The 26538-nt window shown below is 41.0% G+C and overlaps 1 protein-coding gene across 1 annotated transcript in view; it reads left to right on the plus strand.

The window, feature by feature from the left end:
• Positions 1-26538, plus strand: part of SKAP2 (src kinase associated phosphoprotein 2) — a 191553-nt gene that overhangs the window by 128810 nt on the left and 36205 nt on the right. Inside the window, exons 5-9 of the mRNA XM_069958762.1 lie at positions 4828-4902; positions 7306-7389; positions 11793-11917; positions 12805-12862; positions 13968-14051. Coding sequence (XP_069814863.1) covers positions 4828-4902; positions 7306-7389; positions 11793-11917; positions 12805-12862; positions 13968-14051 — 426 coding nt within the window. The remainder of the gene's footprint in view (positions 1-4827; positions 4903-7305; positions 7390-11792; positions 11918-12804; positions 12863-13967; positions 14052-26538) is intronic.

Genomic DNA, 26538 nt, shown 5'->3' on the forward strand with positions numbered 1-26538 from the left:
ATAGGGATTTATCAGAGGAATTTTTTTGGGGACTCTGTGGTCGGATCTTAGTGCTTTACTGGACCCGAGAACAAGAGACTTCAAAACAAAGAGTTGTTTCCTTTTGCCTGGTGGTTTTGAGTACTGCATTCGGATGGATAAAAGGGGAGGGAAAAAGGGAGGGGGTACCCCGGGGAAACCCAGTAACAAAATGGATAAGTTTCTCTCTCCTGGTCAGGGGGCAAGTAAAAGTAAAACTGTTATTACAAGGACAGCTGATGAGTCCGCTTCGGAAGAGATACCAGGAGGGGAGATGGAGGAGGTAGATCCTTCCTCGGTATTGGGAAGAATCTTGGGAATAGTGACAAAGAGCAGCAGCACTTTGGAGGCACTGTCGGGACAAGTGGGAGCCCTACAGCATGATATTGCCCTTATCAGAGAAGATGTTAAGAAAATTAGGGATAGGTGTACGGAAGCTGAGTCTAGGATTAGTACAGCAGAGGATGACATAAATAAAATCAAACAGGAGGTGGCCTCATTACTGGTCAGTAATAAAGCACTGAAGGAGAAGGTGGTGGATTTGGAGAATAGATCCCGCAGGGCCAATTTGAGGATAATAGGCATCCCAGAGGGGGAAGAGAGAGAAGGTGCATGTGAACTTATGGAAAATTGGTTGAAGAAACAATTTGCGGGTGGTCTCTCTTCCCTCTTTGCGGTGGAGAGGGCGCACAGGATTCCAGGTAGGGTTATTGTGGGTAACAACCCGAGAGCCATGATTGTTAAAGTGTCACTATCTAAGGATAGAGATGTGATTTTGAGGAAGGCAAGGCAAATGGAGGATTTGCGTTATAACAATGCTAAGGTTGTTATTTTTCCAGACTTCGCGGTAGAGACACAGAGAGCTAGGGCCCAGTATTTTGAGGTTAAAAAATCGTTGAGATCCAGAGGTATTAAATACTCCCTGTTTTTTCCATCTAGACTCAGAGTGGAATGGGAGGGGAAGGTTTTGTTTTTTCAGTCGGCGGAGGAAGCAAGAAAATGGATGGATACGCAGGGGATAAATTAATGAGGGAGTATGAAGCTCCCATAATATGAACTGTTTTTTATTCTAGTGTTTTTCTTTCCCCATATTTATATAAGTGGGATAGGTAGCAAGTGTGGCGGGTGGGGAAAACTCGGGTGTAGGACACACTGTGTTTTGCAGTGGGTTATGGGGGGGTTAGAGGTGGGTGGGATGGGGTTGGGAGAGGGGGGGGGAGAGGGGGGGGGGAGGGGAGGGGGGGTCCAGCCCGCGACGGGAGAGAGATAGGAGGTTTTTTTTTTTTTTTTTTTTTTTTTTTTTTTTGGCTGTGGAGACGCAATTTTGGCTGAGTAGGTGTTATGGTCAATATAGTTAGTTGGAATGTGAGAGGTTTGGGTGAAAGGCTTAAAAGGTTTTCTGTGTTTGATCAAGTTAATAAACATCTGCCGGCAATAGTTGGGCTGTTGGAAACCCATTTAACTTCAGAATCGGTGGTGGGTATCTCTAGGGGCTGGGTAGCCTCGTCATTTCACTCTTTTGGTTCCTCCTTTTCTGCAGGAGTGTCAGTTCTGATTCACCGTAGAATAGACCATAAAATCTTTGTGTCACAGATGGACAATAGGGGAAGATATGTATTTTTGTATGGTTGCATAGAGGGTTCTAATATAATTTTGGCTTTTGTGTACATCCCTCCCCCGTTCTCCAGGGACATATTGGAGGATTTGCTGCGTTTCGCGGCAAATAAGGAATATAGGGGGCTTTATGTCTCGGGGGATTTTAACTGTACTATGTCCTTGGAGGACAGGAGATCGGATGTCAGAAAGCTAGTCAATAGAAGCTCTCCATTGGAGAGGTTTGTGGATGAAGTGGGATGGCTAGATGTATGGAGGTGTCATAATCCAACAAGGAAAGCATTCTCTTGTTTTAGTTCCTCATACAGTTCGGCTTCTAGAATAGATATGGTATTCAGTGATCAGGGGGGGTTTAGATTAGTTACTAAGGTTACATATGCTTCAAAAAACATATCTGATCACACTCCGGTGATATGGGGTCTGAAATTATGTGGGGCAAATGAGCATTTGGATAGACCCTTTAAACTTAACCCTCATTGGCTTAATATTCTGGGAAAGGAGGATGAGGAAATTGACAGAGAAATAGAGGGCTTTATGCTGTCTAATAGGGGAACAGCAAGTATCCAGGTTGTTTGGGATGCCTTAAAGGCATTTATTAGAGGGTGTTATTTTAAAAAGATCCTGATTAAAAAGAGAGAATTTAAAGATAGGGAAAGGAAGCATGTACAGGAGGTTGAGAAGAAAAGTCGAGATTATGAGATAAGGGCGGATGAAGGATCACTTGGGGGCTGGGTTCACACTATGTATATTTGAGGCTGTATTTGTGAGGCTGTATAGCAACCAAAACCAGGAGTGGATTGAAAACACAGAAAGGCTATGTTCACATAATGTTGTAATTGAGTGGATGGCCGTCATTTAATGGCAAATTTTTGCTGTTATTTTAAAACAACGGCTGTTATATTGAAATAATGGCAGTTATTTACCGTTATATGACGGCCATCCACTCAATTTCAACATTGTGTGAACAGAGCCTTTCTGTGTTTTCAATCCACTCCTGGTTTTGGTTGCTATGAGGACCTGACTTGAGGACCAAATACTGCCTGAAGTATACAGTGTGTGAACCCAGCCAGAGAATTAAAGATAGCCCAAGAGGAATATGCTAGGTTTGTGAAAGATAGAGCTTATAATAAAATGTTATTTTCTGACTATAGGAGATTTAGGGATGGGAGTAGACCAGGCCAACTTTTGTCTAATATAATTAAGAATCAGACACAGAACAGTAATATCTTTTCCATTAGGGGAGAAAATGGTAGGTTAGCCACTGATCAGAATGCCATAGAAACAGCTTTTGTGAATTTCTATACTAAATTGTACTCCTCTTCTTCCCCAGACCTATCCAAATCAGATATGTTATTGTTTGATCGCATTTCCTTGCCTAGAGTAACAGAAATGCAGAGAGAAGTAATGGACTCACCACTCTCTCTGGCAGAGTTGGAGGCAACTTTGGCCTCTGTAGCTGGAAATACGGCTCCGGGGGCAGACGGATTACCGAAAGACAAGCTAATAATTTTCTAAAATTTTAACTTAACAAGCAAAGATTTTGTGTCCCTATGCTGACACTGTACTGGGTAGGAAGCTCATTGTAACCCACTGCTACCTGATCAACTCCTCCAATGCCATTCATGTCACCTCTGCTTCCCTCTGACCTCTTTACCAATAGCTACTCAAGCCAGCCAGCACTAGTACCACCAACAGCAGGTTTGCAGCCACCTGGGGAGTTGTATGTGAAGGGAGAGGTAACTGATGATTCTCTATTGATACAGAACACCTTACCTACCTTATTTTTGGGTTGTGGAACGAATCGTCTGTGTTTCATTGATTTATGATGGGAAAAGTTGCTTTGATATACAAGTGATTTGGATTACAAGCACGTTCCCAGAACAAAGTAAGCTCATAATCCGAGGTTCCATTGTATACTCCTACTTTTACCGCATCTCCAGCCCTGGGCCCTATTTTCAGAACAACTCAAAGTGGTAAAGGGAGGGGTGCACCAATGTTTGAGGTTAATCCTTTGCTTTCCCTATGGGAATACCCAAATACAGTGCCTGGCCAATAATACCTTGAAGTACCATTGATGTCACACATGTGCAGGTATGGTATAGCTTTGACACACTGGGAAGAGGAAGAACAAATCAAGAGGAGAGCAGTGCAATAGGCAGATTTACATTGTTCCAATGTGAAGCGCACCAGATGGCTCAGGTGGTAGAAAGTTATCCAGTTTGCAAAGTCACAGAGTGGTCAATGCTAGTTCTTGAGATGATAGTTTTCCTGATTTGATGGTAAGGTCTTACAGCTAAGAGGTCCCTGCAATTGCTACCCTCTCAAGCTAGAAGAAGTGTAAAAGATGTCCCTCAGGCAAGAGGTTTTCTCAGGATAGATGTGGGTATGTGGATATGCCTTGAATATTTTTGAAAATTATTTTTTTTGTACTTTGAACTTGAATTTTTAATTTTTTTTGGGAGGAGGGGGGGGGGGGCAAATACAGTAGTGGATTTAAAAAGAAAGAACAGTAAAGCAAGAAAGACTGATTCTGTTCTTTTTCTGTATTCACTCCCTTGTTTGGAAAAAAAAAATAAACTGCATCAAAAATTGTGGCAAGTAATTTCAGATTTATAGTAACAATCATAGAGTCAGTTTGACTCTGCATATTGAAGGTCATAAAGAAAAAAAAACACAATTGCTTTTTTATCCACCCCCCTACATTTTTTACTTACAAAATTTAAATGATGTTATTGGTGCCTCATGATGGCGCCATTATAAGATATAAGTGAAATAAAATGGGATAATAGAGCATAGTTCATATTCAGGTTATTGTAACTGCTGCCTGTAAACTGAGATCTTCTAATTTGGTGCCATTATAGTCCTGGTGACTACGCTAAATTGCTCTCACAAACCTAAGGAAAAGAGCAGAAAAGCATTTTGTGGAACTTGCAGATGTCCCAGATTCCTCAAAGTCTGACATAATCTTTGCATGGAGCTGGTTATGCTGTGATATTATAAAAAACAGCTGTATGATTGGAAAAGCAGCTACAACATAATGTCCCGCGCTGACATTCATTGTGAGGACAGCATGCTAGGCCACCTGCTCTGGAAATTGCTTTACATATATATGAAGTGTATATATGCTGCTCATGCCACAATATATATTGTTAATGACAGGAAAATGACATTATAAAACCACTTCTAATTTTCTAGGAAATCTGCATCCACCAGTTGCTGCTCAGGATCTGGAAGCCACAAAGGCGGGTTATCTTGAGAAGCGAAGGAAAGGTATGTCATTTTACGATATTATAATATTGAAGCCAGATGTACTCGTTTTAGGCAATTTTATGCGTGCAAATGTTTCCTTAACCCCTTCAGAATAAAGATAGTTTAACAGGTTTGTACAAGGCTAGAAAAACATAGCTACTTTTTTTATTTACTTATTTATTTACTTTACTGTAGCTCACCTCTATTGATGTGAATGGGGAGGAGCTTTAATACCAGCCTATACACAGAAGTGCCATGGTTATATTCTGTTATGACATGTAGCAGAAGAGTATAGATCCAGGAACACAACTTACTTGGGAAGGGAAATGTAGTACACTAAGGTAAATAAGTTGCCAAAAGGTCATTTTGGCCTCTATAACAACCCCATCTTTCTTAAAAGGTGTTCACAAAAAATGTATACTTTATTATTGTCAATACAAAAATATCAGTCAAACAAATTCAAATTGATAAACTGAACTGAGTAGTGTTTTTTCTTTCTTTTTTTTTGTGATACATTCTCCTGTTTTTAATTGATGTGTTTGTATCTGGATTCCCCCCCACTCACATATTATAAAACCACTAACTAAAAAAAAACAGTTATTTCAAGCAAGTCAGTCTGCCCAAAATATTTTACAACATAGATGAGTTCTTTAGGGGTCTAGAACATTTATACTATGTCTCAGACCCCTGATGAAGCTATTTACATAGGGAAACATGTATGTGATAATTTATCTTTTAACAAATACTGATTCAGTGGCACAATAATATAAGTTATAATAATATATAATAATATGAGTTAAAACAACAACCCTGAATAAATGGTCTGCATTCATAGATACATTTTGAGCTTGCTCAATAAATGATTATTCAGTAAAAAAAAAATATTTCATTTGTGAATGAAGGAAGGCTAGCCTTCAATCAGAATTTTTGGAAACATCAATTACTTTTACTGAAAAAACATCCCTGGGATCCTTGCCCAGTAAACCCTATGAGCAGACAAACTCGCAGCAGTATGTACATCCCGCTGTGAGTTTATCCGCAGCCCGCCATATTAACCCCCGGCCGCCGGAGCGTATACTTCTCCCGGTCCCCGCTGCGGCTTGCTTCGGGGGTTCTCGGTATGTCCCGCTCGGCCAATCAGTGCGCTGGCCCACAGCAGCGCACTGATTGGCTGAGCAGGACGTAAAGACACCGGGAGGCCCGAAACACGCTGGAGCGGGGACTGGGTGAAGTATAGGCTCTAAGTATAGGCCGGGGTGTTAACGGGGCGGGCTGCGGACAAACTCGTAGCGGGATGTGCATCCTGCTGAGAGTTTGTCTGCCCATAGAGTTTACTGGGCAGGGATCCGCAGCGGGTCCGGCTGCCAAATTGCAGCAAGAAACCCGCTACGGATCCGGTACGCGTGACCATACCCTTAAAAGGGATATCCAGTTAAGTAAAACAAATGTTTAAGAATCCCCCCTCCTGGAGACTAACAATCTGTTCCATACTTGTTATTATTTTAGTAGTCTCCTTCCCGTTTCCTGAGTCTGCTGCCTTCGGCTTAATACACAGAAAACTGTATCTGAGCTGTTCTCTCCAACCCGCTTTGAACGCCCTGTTTCCCTCTTCCTTTAGGACACTGGTTGTCTCTGTGATGCCGGCTGGCCTCCTCTGAGGTCAAGTTGCTGGCGACCTCACTGTGAGTAACCCTTCCGGCATTACAGAATGCAGAAAGAGTCGGCCAGGGACACTGTGTGCAGGATGTTCTCCGAAGGGAGGGGAAAAGAGGCAGTTTAGAGCAGGACGAAGAAAACAGCTCAGACACAGTGTCTGTGTCTTGAGCAGAAAGCAGCAGACTCAGAACTCGGTAGGGAGACAGATAAGATAAGAACCAGTTTGTAAGTCTTCAGGAAAGGGGAATATTGAACATGTATTTTACCTAACTGGATAACCCCTTCAAGATAGTCAATTTGTTAAAAGAATTTAGAATTCAAATAAAACATTAAAATTACTCTTAATATACCATATCTGTGTATATTACCAATACAAGAATCAGACGAGGCCACATCAGTGCTAATAAAACTGTAATAGAAGCAGCACTATATACAACCAGGGATTATTAGCCTGGCCAGAATCTTTTCCAGAAGGAAGCATTGACCCTTGCAACCCTCATCAGGATGGAGATACATCTGACGGTGCCCCAAGTGCTCAGACCCATGATGTAACTGCATCAATATATTCATGATAAACATTGTAAGTGCTCATTTGTTGCCATTCGTGCCCGTGTTTCCCGTACATAAGAAATCTGATCCTTCACACATTTTCTTCACACCATTTTGATCACATTACAGACTGGTCACACTCATGAGAGTATATTTGCACAAAGTCAAGCCATAAATATAGCAATGGTTTTAATATAAAATTCTTTTTGCTTATGTCAGATCACAGCTTTTTTGCATCGGAATGGCAAAAGCGCTGGTGTGTATTAAGTTTCACCACCTTTTACTATTATGGGAGCGACAAAGGTATGTTATTTCAGATTATTTCTTAGTTCTTATTCTATTATTCATTATGGAAGGCATGTTAACCCTCAATTTTTTAGGTCTTAAAGCAACCGTCAGTAGTCAGTAGTCTAAAAAGTCAGTAAGTATAGGGTATGTTCATCTGCTGTTTATTAGATCTTGTGTCATATCTGCTTTTTAGCTCAGCTGTATTAAAAGGCTACTCTGGCGAAAATCTTTTTTTTTATTTACTTTACCCCTCACGTCCTGCAGGAAGTGGTGTTTTCTTTCCAGTGTGATACAGTGCTCTCTGCTGACTGTCCAGAGCAGCAGCAAATTCCCATAGGAAACCTCTTCTGTCTCTAACAGAGATGTCAGCAGAGAGCACTGTGTCAGACTGAAGAGAAAACATAATTTCATGGAGGACATACAGCAGCTGATAAGTACTGTAAGACTTGAGATTTTTAAGTAAAAGCAAATCACAAATTTATATAACTATCTGAAACCAGTTGATCTGAAAGAAAAAGAGTACCCCTTTAAGGCAGAGATGCAACTGTGACTACAGTTTAGCTACAGGGCCTCCAAGGAGTCTGAGGTAGTCTGGGACACGCCTCCTGTCACAATACAGAATATTCAGGCAGACACAGGTCAACCCGAGATAGCACAACAGTATAAAAAAAAAAGCAGGCAAAAACAGAGGTAAGAATGACAGACAAAGAGGTTTGCGAACAAATAGCCAACATAAAGTAAGAGCGTATGTTTCGGTGTATACAGATTATCAGGTGCAATGCATAAAATACGTAATAGCGGAGCAATTAAGAGATGCGCAGCATAAGCATATCTTTTATTCGCCCATGCGTATATATGCAATGACGTACATACATGTATCCCGCAACACACGCAAGGAATGCTAGACCACAGCGTACAGTGAGCTCAGCAAGTCAAAATGTCCCAGCGAGCCTCCCTTTTTGGCCTCAAATACATTGTGAAGATAATGGACAGGATGGACTATGACGGATGCCTGGTCATTAAAGGTTTCTTACCCGCCCTACACTGACAATTTCACAATGTTCTAAGCCCTACTCAGTCAGATCTCCCTCCTTACGCTAACTACCACTGTGAATACTGCTGCCTAACTAAATTCAGATGCTGTCCCTGCTCGTTTCACTTTCCCTGCTGAACGGCACAAGAATCAGGAAAGACTGTGGAAAATTTCCCCTTAGAGCCACGTTTTTATGGCATGTACGTGGGGTACGTAATGATACTAATTGTACAGCCAGTCACAGTAATGCCAGTGTAAACATGGCTACTCCATTACCTGATGTGCCCTTTCCTCCCCACATGTTCATTGGCTATTTCAAATTGGTGGGAGGAAACTTATGTAGTTGCGTACATCGCAAGACAAAAGTTCGCATTTTCCAAAATGATCGTTATAACCATTCCTATCATCGAACAAATTGTCACAACGAACCTTTACAAACATCACTAGTTCAGACTGATAGGAAACATGCATATCAATAATGGCCAAAAGCACATTCCTGGCCATGTTTTACAAGCAGAGGATCGCACTGAGGTCTGAAAAGGTGCAGACGTAACACTGTTTTCCCCCCCATTTAACCCTGTAACTTTTAATTTCCCGTACATTATATTGTTATTTTAAACTGAAACTTTTCTAGCAAAAAGATCTAGAAAAACATTTGTTGCCAAAATCACAGCGGTGAGACGTTAAAGGCTATGTTCATCCAACGTCAAAAAAAGCGAAAAGGTGTCCGCCTTTTCTATTTAAAAAGACGCCCGTTATTGCCGCGATTTAATTGATTTCAATGCAATGCATTGAAGGCAATGGGATGACAGTTGTCCAATGCACACAATGTATAAAATGATGGACGTGGTCTGCGTGGACGTCAAAATAATGATCATGTCAGTTATTTTTAGAAATCTGTTGCAAAAAGTGGACGTTATTTTTTTGGTTGTTCACACACAGTTTTTCTTTTTTCACCGTCCTTTCACCCTTTTACTATTAATTTCAATGGACTTTTCAATTAAAGACACATCCAAAGGCCAATAAGTCCACCTAACTAGAAGAATGTACAAACAGCCGTCCCTGCACTGATGGGCGGCCAGAGAGCTAAATGATCTCCGTCATTTTAGACTCAAAATTACGGGCGTGAACGTAGCCAAAAGCTGCACAAGGTTCACAAGGTTGCAAAATTCTAGTAAAGAGACAAGGAAACCTAGAATATTTGCAGAAAAAGATTAATATATTAAAGTTATTTAAACATTGTACATAATTAAAGACAAGCACAACGGAAGCATTAGACTCGAGTATGCTGGAGTCTCATCAAACACAGAAAAATTAGACTTGAGCATGCTGGAGTCCAATCAATGCAGAAGGATTAGACTTGAGCATGCTGGGGTTCGATCAATGCGGAAGGATTAGACTCAAGCATGCTGGGGTCCGATCAGTGCAGAAGGATTAGACTCGAGCAGTCTGGAGTTCGATCAATAGAGAATGATTAGACTCGAGCAAGCTGAAGTCTGATCAATGCAGAACGATTAGACTCGAGCATACTGTAGTCCAATCAAATACAGAAAAATTAGATGTGCGCATGCTGGAGTCTGATCAAATGCAGAACGATTAGACTTGAGCATGCTGGAGTCCAATCAATGCAGAAGGATTAGACTTGAGCATGCTGGAGTCTGATCAATGCAGAAGGATTAAAATCGAGCATGCTGGAGTCCGATCAATGCAGAACAATTAGACTTGAGCATGCTGGAGTCCGATCAATGCAGAACGATTAGACTCGAGCATACTGTAGTCCGATCAAATACAGAAAAATTAGATGTGCGCATGCTGGAGTCTGATCAAATGCAGAACGATTAGACTTGAGCATGCTGGAGTCCAATCAATGCAGAAGGATTAGACTTGAGCATGCTGGAGTCTGATCAATGCAGAAGGATTAAAATCGAGCATGCTGGAGTCCGATCAATGCAGAACAATTAGACTTGAGCATGCTGGAGTCCGATCAATGCAGAACAATTAGACTCGAGCATACTGTAGTCTGATCAAATACAGAAAAATTAGATGTGCGCATGCTGGAGTCTGATCAAATGCAGACTTGAGCATGCTGGAGTCCAATCAATGCAGAAGGATTAGACTTGAGCATGCTGGAGTCCGATCAATGCAGAAGGATTAAAATCGAGCATGCTGGAGTCCGATCAATGCAGAACGATTAGACTCGAGCATACTGTAGTCCGATCAAATACAGAAAAATTAGATGTACGCATGCTGGAGACCGATCAAATGCAGAACGATTAGACTTGAGCATGCTGGAGTCCAATCAATGCAGAAGGATTAGACTTGAGCATGCTGGGGTCCGATCAATACAGAAGGATTAGACTCGAACATGCTGGAGTCCAATCAATGCAGAAGGATTAAAATCGAGCATGCTGGAGTCCAATTAATGCAGAAGGATTAGACTTGAGCATGCTGGAGTCCAATCAATGCAGAAGGATTAAAATCGAGTATGCTGGAGTCCGATCAATGCAGAACGATTAGACTTAAGCATGCTGGAGTCTGATCAAATGCAGAACGATTAGACTCAAGCAGGTCTTAGTTGCGCTCATCTCTATACATAATAATTTTAACCAAAATTTAATATGTTTTATAATAATTAATTTCTGATTTATTTATGGTCCTACAATGTAAAATTGATAAAAATCTACCTGTCTGCAGCCACCTTAAGGGGAAGCTTAAAGGAGACAAATGTATCATGAAGTCAAATGAGAGCTGTGCAAACCCAAATGCAGTCAGCTGTTCCTAGCAGCAAACAATTTATAATATATAGTTGGTGATATTTAATCCTATTAATCAGCACAGAATTTTGGCCCTGAAAAGACAAGTCATTAATAGTATAAGACCTCTACCTGTACCTGCACCCCTTCATGTGCTCTTTAGTAAAACAACTAATATAATGTGTGCCGCTTCTGACCCTGCTTAGCGTGTTTTGCTGGAGGGTGCAGTGTGCAGTCCCATCTGTACATCCAATATCTATCCATGCATCATATTAAAAGATTATGTTGTTTGACTCGGAAGCTCTTCTCACAGATGGTGCAGATGTTTTGCCAAGATTTTTTCTTTTTATTACTATAAACGCCCCCAGTATCATATAGATGTTTTTATTTTCGGTGCCTGATGAAGAACGTGACATGGTCCTTATTGACATAGGCTGTATACAGGAACAGCTGGGGGATTTTCATGAATCCACAGTATAAAATTTGCCCATGACTGCATTTACTTTTGCTCACGGCAAATCTCCCGAGATCTCCTAAAAGCTCCCGCCATTCTACAATTGGCCCCCGCTCCATTTACATGGCCAGCCACCGGAGATTTAACTACAGGTGCTACTTTTCTTTATCTCTGACAGACAAGCAGCAGAAAGGTGAATTTTCTCTCGAAGGGTACAGCGCCAGGATAAATAATAATCTACGCAAGGATGGAAAGAAAGATTGCTGTTTTGAAATCTACGCTCCAGATAAACGCATCTATCAGGTTGGACTTTTTATGCCTCCGTATAAATTACATTGATAAAACTGTTACCTCGCCAGTCTAGGAGAAAGTGGAACATTTGGGTTGTAACAGCTCACTAACTGGCAGACACATCTGCACCGTGTGCTGATGCTTATGGGAATATAATAGGAAAAACAGAATTCTGATAAAGTTCATGTCCTCGGAATTAAAAGGGAACATTGCCGCTTACATATCAATCCTATCTGTTGTTCCTTTAATGTTTTACCGCCGTCAGTTTTTAGTTTTTTTCTCCACCTAGTCAGTGATATGGTGGAGAAATGTTGAATTCCCCAGAAGATAAGTGCAGATTTATCAATGCAAACACCTTAAATGCTAAATCACAACATGGCCGTCAGGGGTATGAGGGAATCAGACCAAACTGATACGTCAGTGGAGCATTTCAAAGATCTATCATTTCGGCATCAATACAGAATGGAACTGTAATACACTTTAAATATCTGAAATTGCATTTGAAAATCATTTAATTAACTTGTCAGGTAATGTGTTGGAATCTGACAAGAACATTTTTAAGAAAACTATACCCAGCAGTCTAAAGATATTCACGGGTGTCTTCTAATTGTCAAGGGCAAATTTCGTTCATCAGTTTTGGCTTTGACATTGATGAAGAGAAGCAGTTTTTTTCGGCACAGCTGCCAGCTGCTGATCAGAGTTTCAAATCCATCATCCTCTGCTCCAATTACGTAAATTTGTCAAAATTAACTGTACATTATAAGAAGCATCCTTGCAAGAAAAGTATCAGTAGACACGTGAAGAATTGCTAATGTTGCCATAAAGAAGTGACATGAATGTTAGTGCGTTTAGCTGGCAAATCATTTGTGTCGATTCCTTCTACTATTTTTTTTTTACAGTTTGCTGCATCAACCCCCAAGGAGGCAGAAGAGTGGGTAAATGCAGTAATGCAACAAGGTAAATAACAAAAAGACTATACTGTGATGTCATCTATATAATAATACTGTAATAGCTCAATCATACCGTAAAATTTTTTTTGCCTCCAGATGATTGAAGGACACTTAGGCCTTATTCACATGTTCTGTAATAAAGTCTGTATTTTTTTTTTTTTTTTAAAGGACATGTGCTATGTGGGTCCCCATTTTTGTGGACTATCTTTGTACAATTGTACTCTATGTACAATCCGTAAAAAAATACATCTAAATACGCAAAAAAAATATGTCTGTATTAGTAAATACTTATGTTACCCATAAAATAAACTTTGTATTGTTCTGTGATTCCTCCTGGAAATAGATGAATAAATTGACAAGTGGACATTACCATTTCTCTTAGTCAAAATGATGCACTGCTACGCTGTCTAATGGTGGCCTGACACATTCAATAGCTATCTTTCCTGATCTTCTCTTATGTGAATGTTCAGAGCGGTCAAATGTTCATGTGTTTTTAATGGAGAAGTGGGAAAAGCCGCTGCCAGACATCGCTAGTGATAGCTTATCTCTCTAAAAATTAAAAGCAGTTGAAGTGCAACAATGCTCAACCTTCTTTTTTTTGGGAGTTGGTGGGGTTAACTGACTTTTGATTAAAGTGTACACTGTGCTATCAGCACTGTCAGTATCATTTTTTTTTTTTATAAACACAACCTATGATAGATAACAATAATGGTGATATCCAGTTGACGATTTATGTGTGTATAAGGACACATCCTTTACAATGACCATCTGAGTATAAACCAACAGTCTTTCTTTTCTATAGAGGAAAGCCACCCCACCCACCCCAGTCTGGAGATCCATGAGAGGCTTTACATATGTGACTCCTTCAGAATGGCTGCTTGGGGGTGGGGTGGACATCTTTGGGGGCGGTCCTGATATAACCAAAATAGTGAATCAAACAAGCACAAAAAACAATATATGAGGTTTCTTGAGGAAGCTTTTGATTCATTCCAAATGTTTTATTATTACTAGATGACAAAAAGCTGCCTCTCCAGTGTACATTTATACTGTAAATTCTTTTAAGCAAACAGCCTTACATGTTTTTTTCTTTTTTTTAACATATAAATATATAGATTTTGATGGTGAGACGTATGATGATGTGACCCAGCCACCTCCCATTGAGGAAGAAAATGATGACATTTATGAAGAGCTTCCAGGTATGGCTACATCATGTTAAGCTGGGTTCACACTGCGTTTTTGCAATCAGTTTTTTTGCAAAAAAAAACGGATGAAAAACGGATGAAAAAAACGGATGCATTTGTGTGCATCCGTTTTGATCCGTTTTTCCATTGACTTCCATTGTAAAAAAAACGGATCAAAACGGATCAGTTTTTTATAACTGACACAAAAGTAGTGTCAGCTACGTTTTTGTGTCCTTAAAAAAAAACAGATCCGTTTTGATCCTTTTTTTTTTACAATGGAAGTCAATGGAAAAACGGATCAAAATAGATGCACACAAATGCATCCGTTTTATTCATCCGTTTTTTGCAAAACACGGATTGCAAAAACTCAGTGTGAACCCAGCCTTACACAGAAAATGCTAGATGCATAGAGATATGGTTTAACCTCCTGAAACTTGTTTCAAGGATTTACTGGAACCAGCCATGAGATCTGATGTCTGATTAAAAATTTTACTTGAGCCAGTAGTCAATACATACACCGTATGCCGCGATGCTGAGTAAAAGAACATGTTTAACCTACTTTTTTTTACGGATTAGAGCCGGACACATTGTTCTTTAGTCTAATATGTTTTTATTTAATTTTTTTTTACTTATTCTGGGGCAGCCTCCTGGACTTTTCCCTCCCAAAATTTAGTAATATGCTTTACAGTAAGCCCCATGGACATAGCCGTTAACAGACAGGATTGTTATGAAATCCAGCGGTTGTTTTTACATAGTGTGAACCTAGCCTAAGGCCTCGTTCACATACTGTATTTTTTGATTAAACAACGGCCGTTATTGCAAGTTTGCAACAATGGCCGTTGTGTAATCAAAGTGGCCAATTGCATTAACCCTTATGGAATCCTGTCTGGAGTGTATACACACTGTATACACTCTGGTCTGGATTCCATGCACCCGGCCGGGTTGAACATTTCACATAACGGCCGTTCTGTATGATGGTAACACCCTAAGGGTAAGTTCCCACTACGTAAAAATGACGTCTAACTTTCCAGCGCTAAATGACGGCCATGATCATGAACATTATTTGCGTCAGTCATTACCGATAAACGGTACTCATTTGATGTTAAAACGGCGGCCGTCTGGAAACTTGAACAGCATTTTTACATACTGGGAACATAGCCTCAGAAGTAAGAATTATATCTTGTTCAAACATTTCTCATTCTGGAGCCTTATTATATTTTCCCACAAGAGTTATTGTAACCAATAGTCATAGTCGTAATCTAAAAATGACAATACAATAATTTACTGCAAGAACCAAAAAAAAAAGGTCTCACAAATTGACACTGCTTTCTCCTGAAATTTGCTTGCTGCAAGTGTTTACTTGGCGGCCCATAACAATACTGATTCTAGATAATGGCACAAATAGAGCCATTATAATGAAAAGGATCAGTTCTTATGGGAATTCTCGGCTTCTTACCTACTCTAATTTAATGACTTCCATGAACTGGTGAATTTGTCATCTTTTGCTAGAAGTAAAGCCTTCCTGGAAATATCATACATTAAAGGGCAACACTTGTCCCACAATTTCAGTACATCATCCAGAGGTAAACTCAGCCATCATGGTCTAGTACACTCATATATTGCAATGTGCTATTCTCTATAGAAACTCTATAGAAACTCAAGCAGAATAGAAATTGCAACAAGCGAGAAAGAGAGAGGTTACAGCAGGGCACAGACTTTAATTCTTGATACCAAGGCTCTGAAGTAATGCTTGTAAAAACCAATATTTGGTGATATAGCAGGATTTCAATCTTGCACTTATTAGACGACACCTGAGTGAACCCAGATTCAACATAGGCCGTATGTTATATATACATATTTATTGGTATGAGTGATCTAAATGTCACCTGACATGCAGATATCACATTGTAATTGTATGACATGATTGCACCAGATGGTGGCATGTTATTTCAACAGTCGCCACCTAGTGGTAGAAGTAGAAAACCGCACTGTATTGCAATAGAAATGTCAATTAACAAGCTGGCATCTACACCATGTGTAAAAGATCAGTAAGAGAAAACTAAGGCATGTGGTATTTTTAAAGGACTTGGCAAAATAACATGCCCATAGAAAACTACAATTCCATACTGTACCTGCATATATGAAGGCATAGTATTTATTCTGATGGATCTGAGATGGACATCTGTAAGACAGGAAGGTTGTGGCACACAGCATTAAAGGCCATTATTTGGAGATTTTACCATTAGCAATGCTAAATACAGTTCTTCATAAAGGCAATATTTGGGGGTGCATGGAATGCTTCTGTGCCTGAAAACAGGTAGTGATATCATGGTCTGGGATTTAGTCTAGGAAAGGACTATAATTTTAGTATAGTAAGTAACAGGCATCATTTATATGTTTGTGAAACACAGAATCTCGTACAAGTTTGGCAGAGAAACCAGGTGGTAGTGTCTTTCGGATCCTCAGTGGGTCAGACATTGTCTTACAAGATAGTTACATATAGGTGGCTTTAGAGGCGTTTTTCTTCCTTTTTGTGGAGAGATTGTTTACATTCTTTTGCCCAGGAATGATTATTTTTAAAGTTGGAGGCTGAAAACACAGCTATCTCTCTGAATCCATCCATCTATCTCCCCATGTGTTATAAATAAAAAGAGTATTTCTCCAGATATAAGGATCAAGTCTGAAATTCAACATGCCTATTCCTTCTTCCCTTGATCTCATCTGCTGTGGATAGTCAGGAGGCCACCTTACACTGTAGATGGTTGGTTAGTTGATCAGAAAACAGCAGTTTCATTGATAATGTGAATAGGGACCTTTAAACTCCAAGATGTGTGGTGAGCACCAGTTCTTGAGGTGCCCAACTGCCGGGATGATATATCGGTAGTTGGAATATAGATCAGCCAATGGTGGTATAGTAGTGACGCCAGTGCTAACTCAGCACACAAGTATGATGTTGTACCTGCTTTTATTTTGTGTGACTGGCTATATTGATCCCCAATGGTCGGCGACCTGCCAGGTTGTGAGGGGTCACTTGGGCTCTTATCACGGTGGTTCAGAGTAGGAAGATGACCCACCCGGACTGTCGGTACCACCACCCATAGAAAAGGGGAAATGACCCAAGGATGGTAGGTGTGTATAGGTGCTGGTGCAATTATCACTGAGTCCCAGTAGAATTAATAACTTGATCTTTACTGAAAAACTTTTGCAATACAGGATAGTAGGGTAACAAATGACTTCTGAGATACAGACTTCAGTTCACTGAATCTGTGCAGAGAGATGCTAAAGTGCTGTGGTAGAGTAGCAGTACTGGTTCAGTTGAGTATTGAGTAGAGTAGAGAGTTCAGAAGAGTGGAGAGGAGTTTGTCAGGAGAGCCCCAACCCAGTGTAGTAATTTGCTCTGCCAGAACTTGTGAGAAGAAATACTTGAAGAATACTTGAGAAGTGAATACTTGTGCCCATGTGTCGATCTTACTGTCGCTAAAACCACCTTCTGCCCTGCAGTGTCGGGTTACCCGTCCTAGGAGGGTGAAACAAGCCCCAGTCTTGGTTACTTGAGTGTAGCTAAGTGTCCGAACGTTTCTCCGTTTCACCTGTGCTGCGAAATAGAGTATGTAGATCTTGATTATGGTTGCTTTGCTTTATCCAGGTAAGTTTCCCTGTCTAGGATATCGCCCTGCTCTGTTAAGAGAGATTCTTGGCGTGGGCTGGAGTCAGGGGCGGATTACATTTACCATAGGCCCCGGGCTGTTCACCAAGCCTGCCCCCCCCCCACTGTAACTATGGCAGCACTAGCATGGTGCTCATACTACAGGATAGATCATGTCATAATGCCCAGATTTGTCCAAAATTGAGGTTAAAATGCAAGATTGGTTGAAAATCATGGCAGAACTATAGCTAGGAGACAATACACCACTGAAAGTATACGTTTTTTTGGGTGGCCATGGTCCCCAAAACAGACCTATTATAATCCGCTACTGGCTGGGGTGATCTCTCACTTGTCCTCCCTTAGCTGCTTAACACTGCATAGTGTCTGTGGGTATAACTTTGAAAAGGGAAGTCTGTGTGTTCTCCATATGTTTGTGTCTGTCCAATACCACAGCTGGTCTGTCCCGGACAGGGAACCTGGCAGAGCCAGGCCCTGGCTAAGTTTGGCAAGGATGCCTGATCTGTGTGTGTCCTACTCCTGAGAGGGGAACTAACTAAGTGACTGGCGCTACACTTTCTCTTCCCAAGTGACTACTTTCTACAGGGCGTGTAAAAGTCCCTGTGAGTGGTGAAGAAGAGAGTGTTTAAAGAGAGGAGAATATAGATAGGTAGGAAGAAAAGAGCATATCTCATTGGTTCACTGAATCACATAACACATTACCTCTATAGTGTCTACAGCTGTGCAATATATACAAAATCCTACATAGTATTAGTGACATCTAATGTCAAAACTCATACATAACTTCATCACCACTTTACTTTACAGTACAAGGCTTTTGCGTCAGGTATTCAGACTAGGAACAACCGTGGTAAGACACCACAGATGCAGTAGCTTCCAAGAAGTATGACTAAGAAGTAGTGCTTAAAGGGGTATTGCAGGAAAATTTAACTTTTTCCCTATCCACAGGATAGGGAAAAAGTAGGATATTACCGCAGGTTGACCCCTGGACCCCCAGAAGATGTCCGTATCGGACCCCGCCAGCTTTGTTATGAATAGAGCCCTGAGTTGGTACGTGACTCGCGGCTCTATTCATTCCTATGGACCAACGAAAAGAGCCGAGTACAACGCTTTTCCTGTGAACATGGTTCTTTCCGTCGCTCCATCGGAATGTATAGAGCCGCGGGTGATGTGATGACCAGGGGCTTTACAAAAACTAAAAAATCATGTGCCTAATCGCACTGTGTGTGCACAGTCCTATACCAAGTCGCCTTCCCTTGGTCAATCCAACAGTGAAAATAAAGTAATCAGGACACTCATATCTTCAGAAATTTCCTTACTTTACTTTTTTTCTTTTTTTCTTTTTGCTTATGCGATATAACAAATCTTCTTATACAAAAATATAACAAAATAAATCACCACAGTGCGCAGGATTCAGGAGTATAAGGACCAGGGGCTTTATACATAATGGAGCTGGTGGAGTCCGATGCAGAGATTGCCAGGAGGTTTAGGGGTTGGACCCCCTGAGATCTCCTACTTTTCCCCTATCCTGAAGCCGATTGGTGCTGGTGCAAGAATCTTAATGGTGCGGTCCTTTTTTTGAAGGACCGCCAGTTCCCACTCTTGGCGCCATTCTTCTCCTGTTCAACGGCACAACTCTTTGAACTGGAGACAGCCCCCCCCCCCCCCCCCCAGCGTGACCATATCCCCTTCCCTCTGTGACACAGCTCCATTAATTCTAATATTGAGGCTTTTGCCCTGTACTCCACCTTCTACATGGATGGCCATTCATGAAAATGACTGTGGCCTACTGTGCCGACCCATGTTGATCAGTTGGTTATTGGTGGAATTTCTTATTAGAAGAACTTGAGCCTCCATGCTTTTAATTTTATAAGCATTTGTACTAAAGTGTTCCTGTAAGACAGTGATGGTGATCTTCGGCCCTCCAGCTGTTGCCAAACTGCAATTCCCGTCATGTTCGGACATGTTTTAAAGCTGAATTGTAGTTTTGCGACAGCTGGAGGGATGAAAGTTTCCCATCCTTGCATTCAAATTACCTGTCCACCATCATAGTAGCCTGAATATAAGTCTCCATACAAGCTGGGTCTCTTTAAGAGAACCTAGGAGCACTTTGTAGTTCGCTTTAATATAGCAAGGCCTTATTTACAGCATAACTCACTGTCATGTCATTTCCAATAAACAAGGGGGTTAATCCTAATGTAAGAATTCCTCCTGAGTGTTACAAATCTGAGAAAAGGAATGGCAAATGATAGCAGGGGTTATTGTAACTTATCACATTAATAAAACTCTTGACCCCCTGCGCTTCAGAGCTTAGCGTTCAGCTGCCACGGATAGAGCAAGAGAAAAAACAGGAGTTTGTTAGTTTTATGCCTTTGGTCACTTTTAATTCTTCTAGTCGTGTCTGCCCGCGGGTCAGCCCATGCAATAAGTGCAAAAAATGTCTTCTCTAAACAATGTGTAAGCCATTGTGGGATAGAAAGAGAAGCATCTGGGAGCCAGACTTTTCCTGTGGAAGCTGCCAAGCGCTGGATTTCCTATTTGTAATGTGTAGTACAGTAAGAGGACTGTCCCTCTCCAGTCATGTCCTATAAATTACTTTCTCAGGCATTAGTCTCCTCTGGGCCAAGTTTATATCAGTCTACAGTAACCGCAGTTACCTAAATTTCCTTGTCTCTGTGTACAGAAGAGGCCGCACATTGAAAAGAAGCACAGCTTGTAAATGCTTGAGATTTTTTTGCTATTTCTAGGATGAAGCAAGCGGCTCTGTTCTCTATCAGTATGTCGTTCAGCGAAAATGGACAAAAATAACCTAAACTCGCATAATTTATACCATGATGGTTCCTAAACCTCACAAGCTGCATGGCTGATGATACATATTACTAGAGGCGCATCATGAGTCATCAGGGATGAAGTATATAGCTTTTTAAAACCCCATAGAAGACTAAATCATTTTCGGGATTCACATACAGACTACCAGGCAGAAGATTCATGTATTATGGTAGTTTGGAAAAAATTATAGTACAGCATGGATCCCTTTGTGAATGTTATAGTTTATGTTTATGTGACATCTGTCCTATAAGGTTAGGTAATTGTAATGATAGGGCCTATATAATGTGTACCTGAAATGTAAGGACAAAAGACATGGCTGCTACATGTTATGCATTAATCGATTGCTTTTTAGCAGAATTTACAAAAGTAAATTTAAGGTTCTTAAAGTTATCAAGTATGGTGTATTTGCTTTGCTATGAAGAGACTACATTAAAGGGGTACTCCAGTAAAAGATTTTTTTTTTTTTCAAATCAACTGGAGCCAGAAAATGCCAGAGATTTGTAATTTACTTCTAATTTAAAAAAAATCTTGTCTTCCAATACTTATCAGCTACCATATGTCCTGCAGGAAGTGATGTATTCTTTCCAGTCTGGAGAGCAGGAGAAGTTTTCTATGGGGATTTGTTTCTGCTCTGGAGAGTTCCTGTCACTGGCAGAGGTGACAGCAGAAAGCACTGTGTCAGGGTCGGTGCACACTGAGAAATCCATGCAGAGAAGTTCAGGCTCCCACGTGCATTTTCACCCGTCCCATAGACTCAATTCTATGGTCGGGCGAATTCCGCTGTAAGAATTAAAATGCCATTTCTTTCGGCAGACGGTGGAATCCGCTTGTGCACAGGCGGATATGTGCCGCCGCGAGCGGGGATGAGCGATAGAACCTCTCCGTGCGGATCCCTCAGTTTGAACCCACCCTCAGATTGGAAAGAATACAACACTTCTTGCAGGACACACATTAGCTGATAAGTACTGGAAGACATATATATATATTTTTTAATAGAAGTAAATTACACATTTACACCTTTAGGCTGGGTTCACACTACGTATATTTCAGTCAGTGGATTAAAAACACAGAAAGGACCTGTTCACACAATGTTGAAATTGAGTGGATGGCCGCCATATAACAGTACATAACTGCCATTATTTCAATATAACAGCCGTTGTTCTAAAATATCAGCAAATATTTGCCATTAAATGGCGGCCATCCACTCAATTTCAGCATTATGTGAGCAGATCCTTTCTGTGTTTTTAATCCACTCCTGGTTTTGGTTGCAATATGAGGACCACAATACTGACTGAAATATACGTAGTGTGAACCCAGCCTTAAAGGGATTGTCTGATACCACACAATTGTGGCGTATAGTCTTAGTATGGGCTAAAAATAAAAAGTGATACTCACCTTCACTGATTCAACACAGCATCTGTTCCCACAGTCCCAGATGACACTTTGCAGCACTTCCTGCTTGCCATGCAAGAAGCACTTACTCATCAGCCAGTCATTGGCTAAAACAAATCTCCACTACAACTAGTGATTGGATGAGTAGGTGTGTTACTGTGTGTTGAAATGAAATCAGGAAACACTGCTTTGCCAGAACTGGGGATCAGGATGGAGGTGGCAGGTTATCAGTAGAGATGAGCGGAACTTCTGGACTTTCGGTCCGAAAGCCGCTCACTCCAGTGCGATGCCTGCGATCCCGGGTGCATAGCTGCGCTCCCGGGAATCTGCGGCCAGGATCTTCCAGGGAATTCAAGATACATTCCCTGGAAATCCAGGGAATGTATCTTGAATTCCCTGAAAGATCCTGCCCACAGATTCCCGGGAGTGCAGCTATGCACCCGGGATCGCAGGCATACTAATTGAGCAAAGATGCCGTCGTACCAAAAGTCCGACGGTTCGCTCATCCCTAGTTATCAGAGCAGACGAGTATTTTTTTTTTTTTTTTTGGTTCAGGGAAAAAAAAGAGTGCTGCACCTCACACCTATGGCTGATACTAGTACCTCTCGGCTGCATAAAAAAACATTAGAATTCTGTATGTGAATTGATCAAGCCACACTGCCCCATGTACCGCGTGCAGGTATCTGATACACATGGGTCCCTACACTAAGTCCACACTGTGCCAGTCAGCGACCACCACCCCCGCAGGCGTGCACAGTCAGGGAAGGGAGGCCATGGAACGGCCCTGCAACCCCCATGCCACAGGACCAGACCCAAAAATGCCACACCAAAACCCAGCCAGCACCACCGGCGGTGGAAGCTGCCCCCAAACAGCACAAGTCTGGATAAGATATTGCACTCACCATAGCTATCAAAGACAGAATGGGACAGACAGGAGGGATTGAAACCATGAGCACTCAGGTGTCTCCTGCTAATTGTGGTCATGTGGGTCTCACCAGGAGGAGTGCAAAACACGGAGAAAAGAGAGAAACAAAATACGGTTATTTTTTTTTTTACCCATTTTTATCCCATTCCCCCAATTTTGTAGCATTGGACAACCCTTTTAATTCTCATGTTCATAAGACAGGCCAATACAATGCAATCAGTGGCATGACAAGGGCAACCCCTTCCTTTTAAGGGTACAAACCCACTTGACATATTTTCTGCGTGAATCAGTCTTAAAAATAAGCAGGCAAAACGCAGGTTGGCTTTATACAATTGTTCTGCGTTAAAATACGCAATTGCGTATTTTTGAAGCGTGAAGCTACATGCGTTTTTCGCACAGGTTGTTAACAACTGATGCTTTGCTAACAACAAGCTTCACGCTTCAAAAATACGCAATTGCGTATTTTAACGCAGAACAATTGTATAAAGCCAACCTGCGTTTTGCCTGCTTATTTTTAAGACTGATTCACGCAGCAAATACGTCAAGTGGGTTTGTACCCTTAGTCAGTAAAGTGCTCTAATACAAAGCAAAATTTATTGAAAGGCCTCAGCCCAACCACTCATTAAAGGGGGTGTGCAGCTTATTAAAGGGGTATTCCATTGGAATATTTTTCTTTTTTATTTTGCTAGGTATGGTATTAAAAATGTATTGAAAGGTTACAACTTTTCCATTTCCAACCAATATGATCCCTGTAGTAGTTTCAAAGTTATTCTCTAAATTGCTCACAGCTTGCCTGAATCAGAAAGAGCTTGATTTAGTGAAGAAAAAACCCATGGCATATGGTTAAAGAACCCTGCTGTACCCTGCCTGCCAGAAACATGCCAGGGCAGTGTTAGAGCAGTCCCCTGGCACACATTGGCTCTACTACACGCCTTCTTCTCTATTTCATAAGGTCTTACAATTTTTTTCTTGGCTTTACAATAATGTTACGCCTATACGGAAAATTACTTAAAATGAGAAAAATGAACTAGACCTTTACATCAACTACATCTGCTACAAATAATGATTCTTAAGACCGCACAAGAAAAATAGAGACTGTACAACACCCCACTGACATTCAATCTTTAGTCAATGACTATGACAGGATGTAATAATAGGTAGGAAAGAACTTCCTATAATTCCGGGTCTAAATAGGTGTGTAGAAGAAATCGTGAAACAAGTCTATCTGGGGAGAAATCTTATGGTGCGTTTACACAGGCAGATTTATCTGACCAATTTTGGAAGCCAAAGTCAGGAATGGACTTGAAAAGACAGGGAATCTCAGTCTTTCCTTTATGACCTGCACCCTGTTTATAGTCTGTTCCGGGCTTTGGCTTCAAAAATCTCTCAGATAAATCTCTCTGTGTAAACGCACCATTAATCCCGGCTATTAATATTTAAGTCTTGATACAGATCCAGTGTTTATTATAGATGTGAAATATTGCTTTGTGAATGTGGCTTTCTCACATATTAAGAACTCTTACCCAGTTCAAGGTTAAAAAAAAAGAAGAAAGAAAGAAAGAAAAAGTCCAGGTGAAGACAGTGAGAAAATCCAAGAGAAAGGCATGAGACAAGCTGTAGTTTTAGATCATGCTGTGTTTTTAATCTTTTTTTTTTTTACATTCTTACTACTAGTTAAAGGGGTACTCCAGCGAAAATCTTTTTCTTTCAAATCAACTGGTTTCAGAAAGTTATATAGATTTTTAATTTACTTCTATTTAAAAAAAAAAAAATCTCAAGTCTTCCCATACTTATCAGCTGCTGTATGTCCTACAGGAAATGTTGTTTTCTTTTCAGCCTGGCACAGTGCTGTCAGCTGACATCTCTGGAACTGTCCAGAGCAGGGGAGGTTTTCTATGGGAATTTGCTGCTGCTCCGGACAGTTCCTGTCTCAGACAGAGATGTCAGCAGAGAGCACTGTGTCAGGACATACTGCACAAGATTTCTAGTTCCATGGTGAGAACAAAAACTGCAGGATTTTAGAAATATTTTAATTAACAACAATAAATTAATTTTCATGCCACAAATTATTTTACTGATTCATATACAGATTTGTAAATTACTTCAATAAAAAAATCTCAAACCTTACAGTACTTATCAGCTGCTGTATGCCCTACAGGAAGTGGTGTATTCTTTTCAGTGTGACATGGTGCTCTCTGCTGCCACTTCTGTCACTGATAGGAACTGTCTAGAGCAGGAGAGGTTTGCTATGGGGATTTGCTTCTGCACTGGACAGTTCCTGACTTGGACAGAGGAGGCAGCAAAGAGCACTGTGTCAGATAGCACTTCCTGCAGGACATACAGCAGACGATAAGTACTAAAAGGCTTGACATATTTAACTGGAAGTAATTTACAAATCTATATAGATATCTGACACCAGTTGATTTAGAAACAAATTGTTTTCTCTGGAGTACCCCATTAACTGATAAATGATCAGAGTGCTAAGAGCTCCATAACATAGTCTCTTATCACAGTCTTCTGTAACCTTCCTGCCATGAGATAAAGCAGGTTGTGATGTTTCTGTGTGTTTTAAATTCTTACAAGAGATAAACTTTACATTCAACTCCTTTCTCATATGGCATGGCAATAATCTAACCCAAGATAGATATATAGTTATATAGATATATTTAAAGGGGGAGATTTATGAACCATGGTGTAAAGTGAAACTGGCTCAGTTGCCCCTAGCAACCAATCAGATTCCACCTTTCATTTTCCAAAGAGTCTGTGAGAAATGAAAGGTGGAATCTGATTGGTTGCTAGGGACAACTGAGCCAGTTTCACTTCACACCATGTTTGATAAATCGCCCCCTATAGTTTCTATTACTGGACCTTTCATAAAGGCATAAAAAAGTTTTTTTCCGCTGGATTGAAGACAAATTTGGCAAATAAAAAAAAATAAAGACTGGTTTTAGGGAGAATTTGTCCTTTCACGTGTCACTGTACAAAACCAGTGGGGTTCTTTAGTAGATTGATGTAATAGTATGCACTTTGGTTCAGGTTCTGTGCATATGGAAGGTGAGGGAAAATACAGAGTTTTTCTGTCAAATTGAAATAGTATCGAACAGTATCGAATGAAACTGAATACAAATGGAGGTGCAAACCTAGAGAAAAAGAAATGGCTGCACCTCACACCCATGGCTGACACTAATGCCTCTCGGCTACATTTAAGAACCAACACCAGAATGTTGGTATATAATTTGATAAACCATATTGCCTCATGTACTGTGTGCAGGTCTTCTGGCCCACACTAAACCAACACTGTGTCGATCAGTGACCGCCAACCCCCCAAAGCAAGTGACAACAGGGGAGGGGGGCCTCAGAATAGCCTTGCAACCCCACTGTCACAGGACCAAACCCACTGCAACCCCCCCCCCCCCCCCCCACACACACACACACACCCACACAACCCACAAGCGCTGCCGGCAAAAAAGGCGGCTGCCAAGCAGCACAAGCGTGAACAAGGTGTTGCTACTCATTATTGCACCGTCAGGTAGAATGGAAGAAAGAGGAGGTACTTACCATATGTACACAGGTGCTTCCTGATAATTGGGGTCACATGTGTCTTAAAAGGGGGGAGTGCAAGCCACAAAGAGAGGTGCAGTAGTGCCATGTATATCTCTAGGAGCCCAATTACAGCTCTTAAAAGTGAAGAT

This window comes from Dendropsophus ebraccatus, chromosome 2 (genome assembly GCF_027789765.1).
Source record: "Dendropsophus ebraccatus isolate aDenEbr1 chromosome 2, aDenEbr1.pat, whole genome shotgun sequence".
NCBI lineage: Eukaryota > Metazoa > Chordata > Amphibia > Anura > Hylidae > Dendropsophus > Dendropsophus ebraccatus.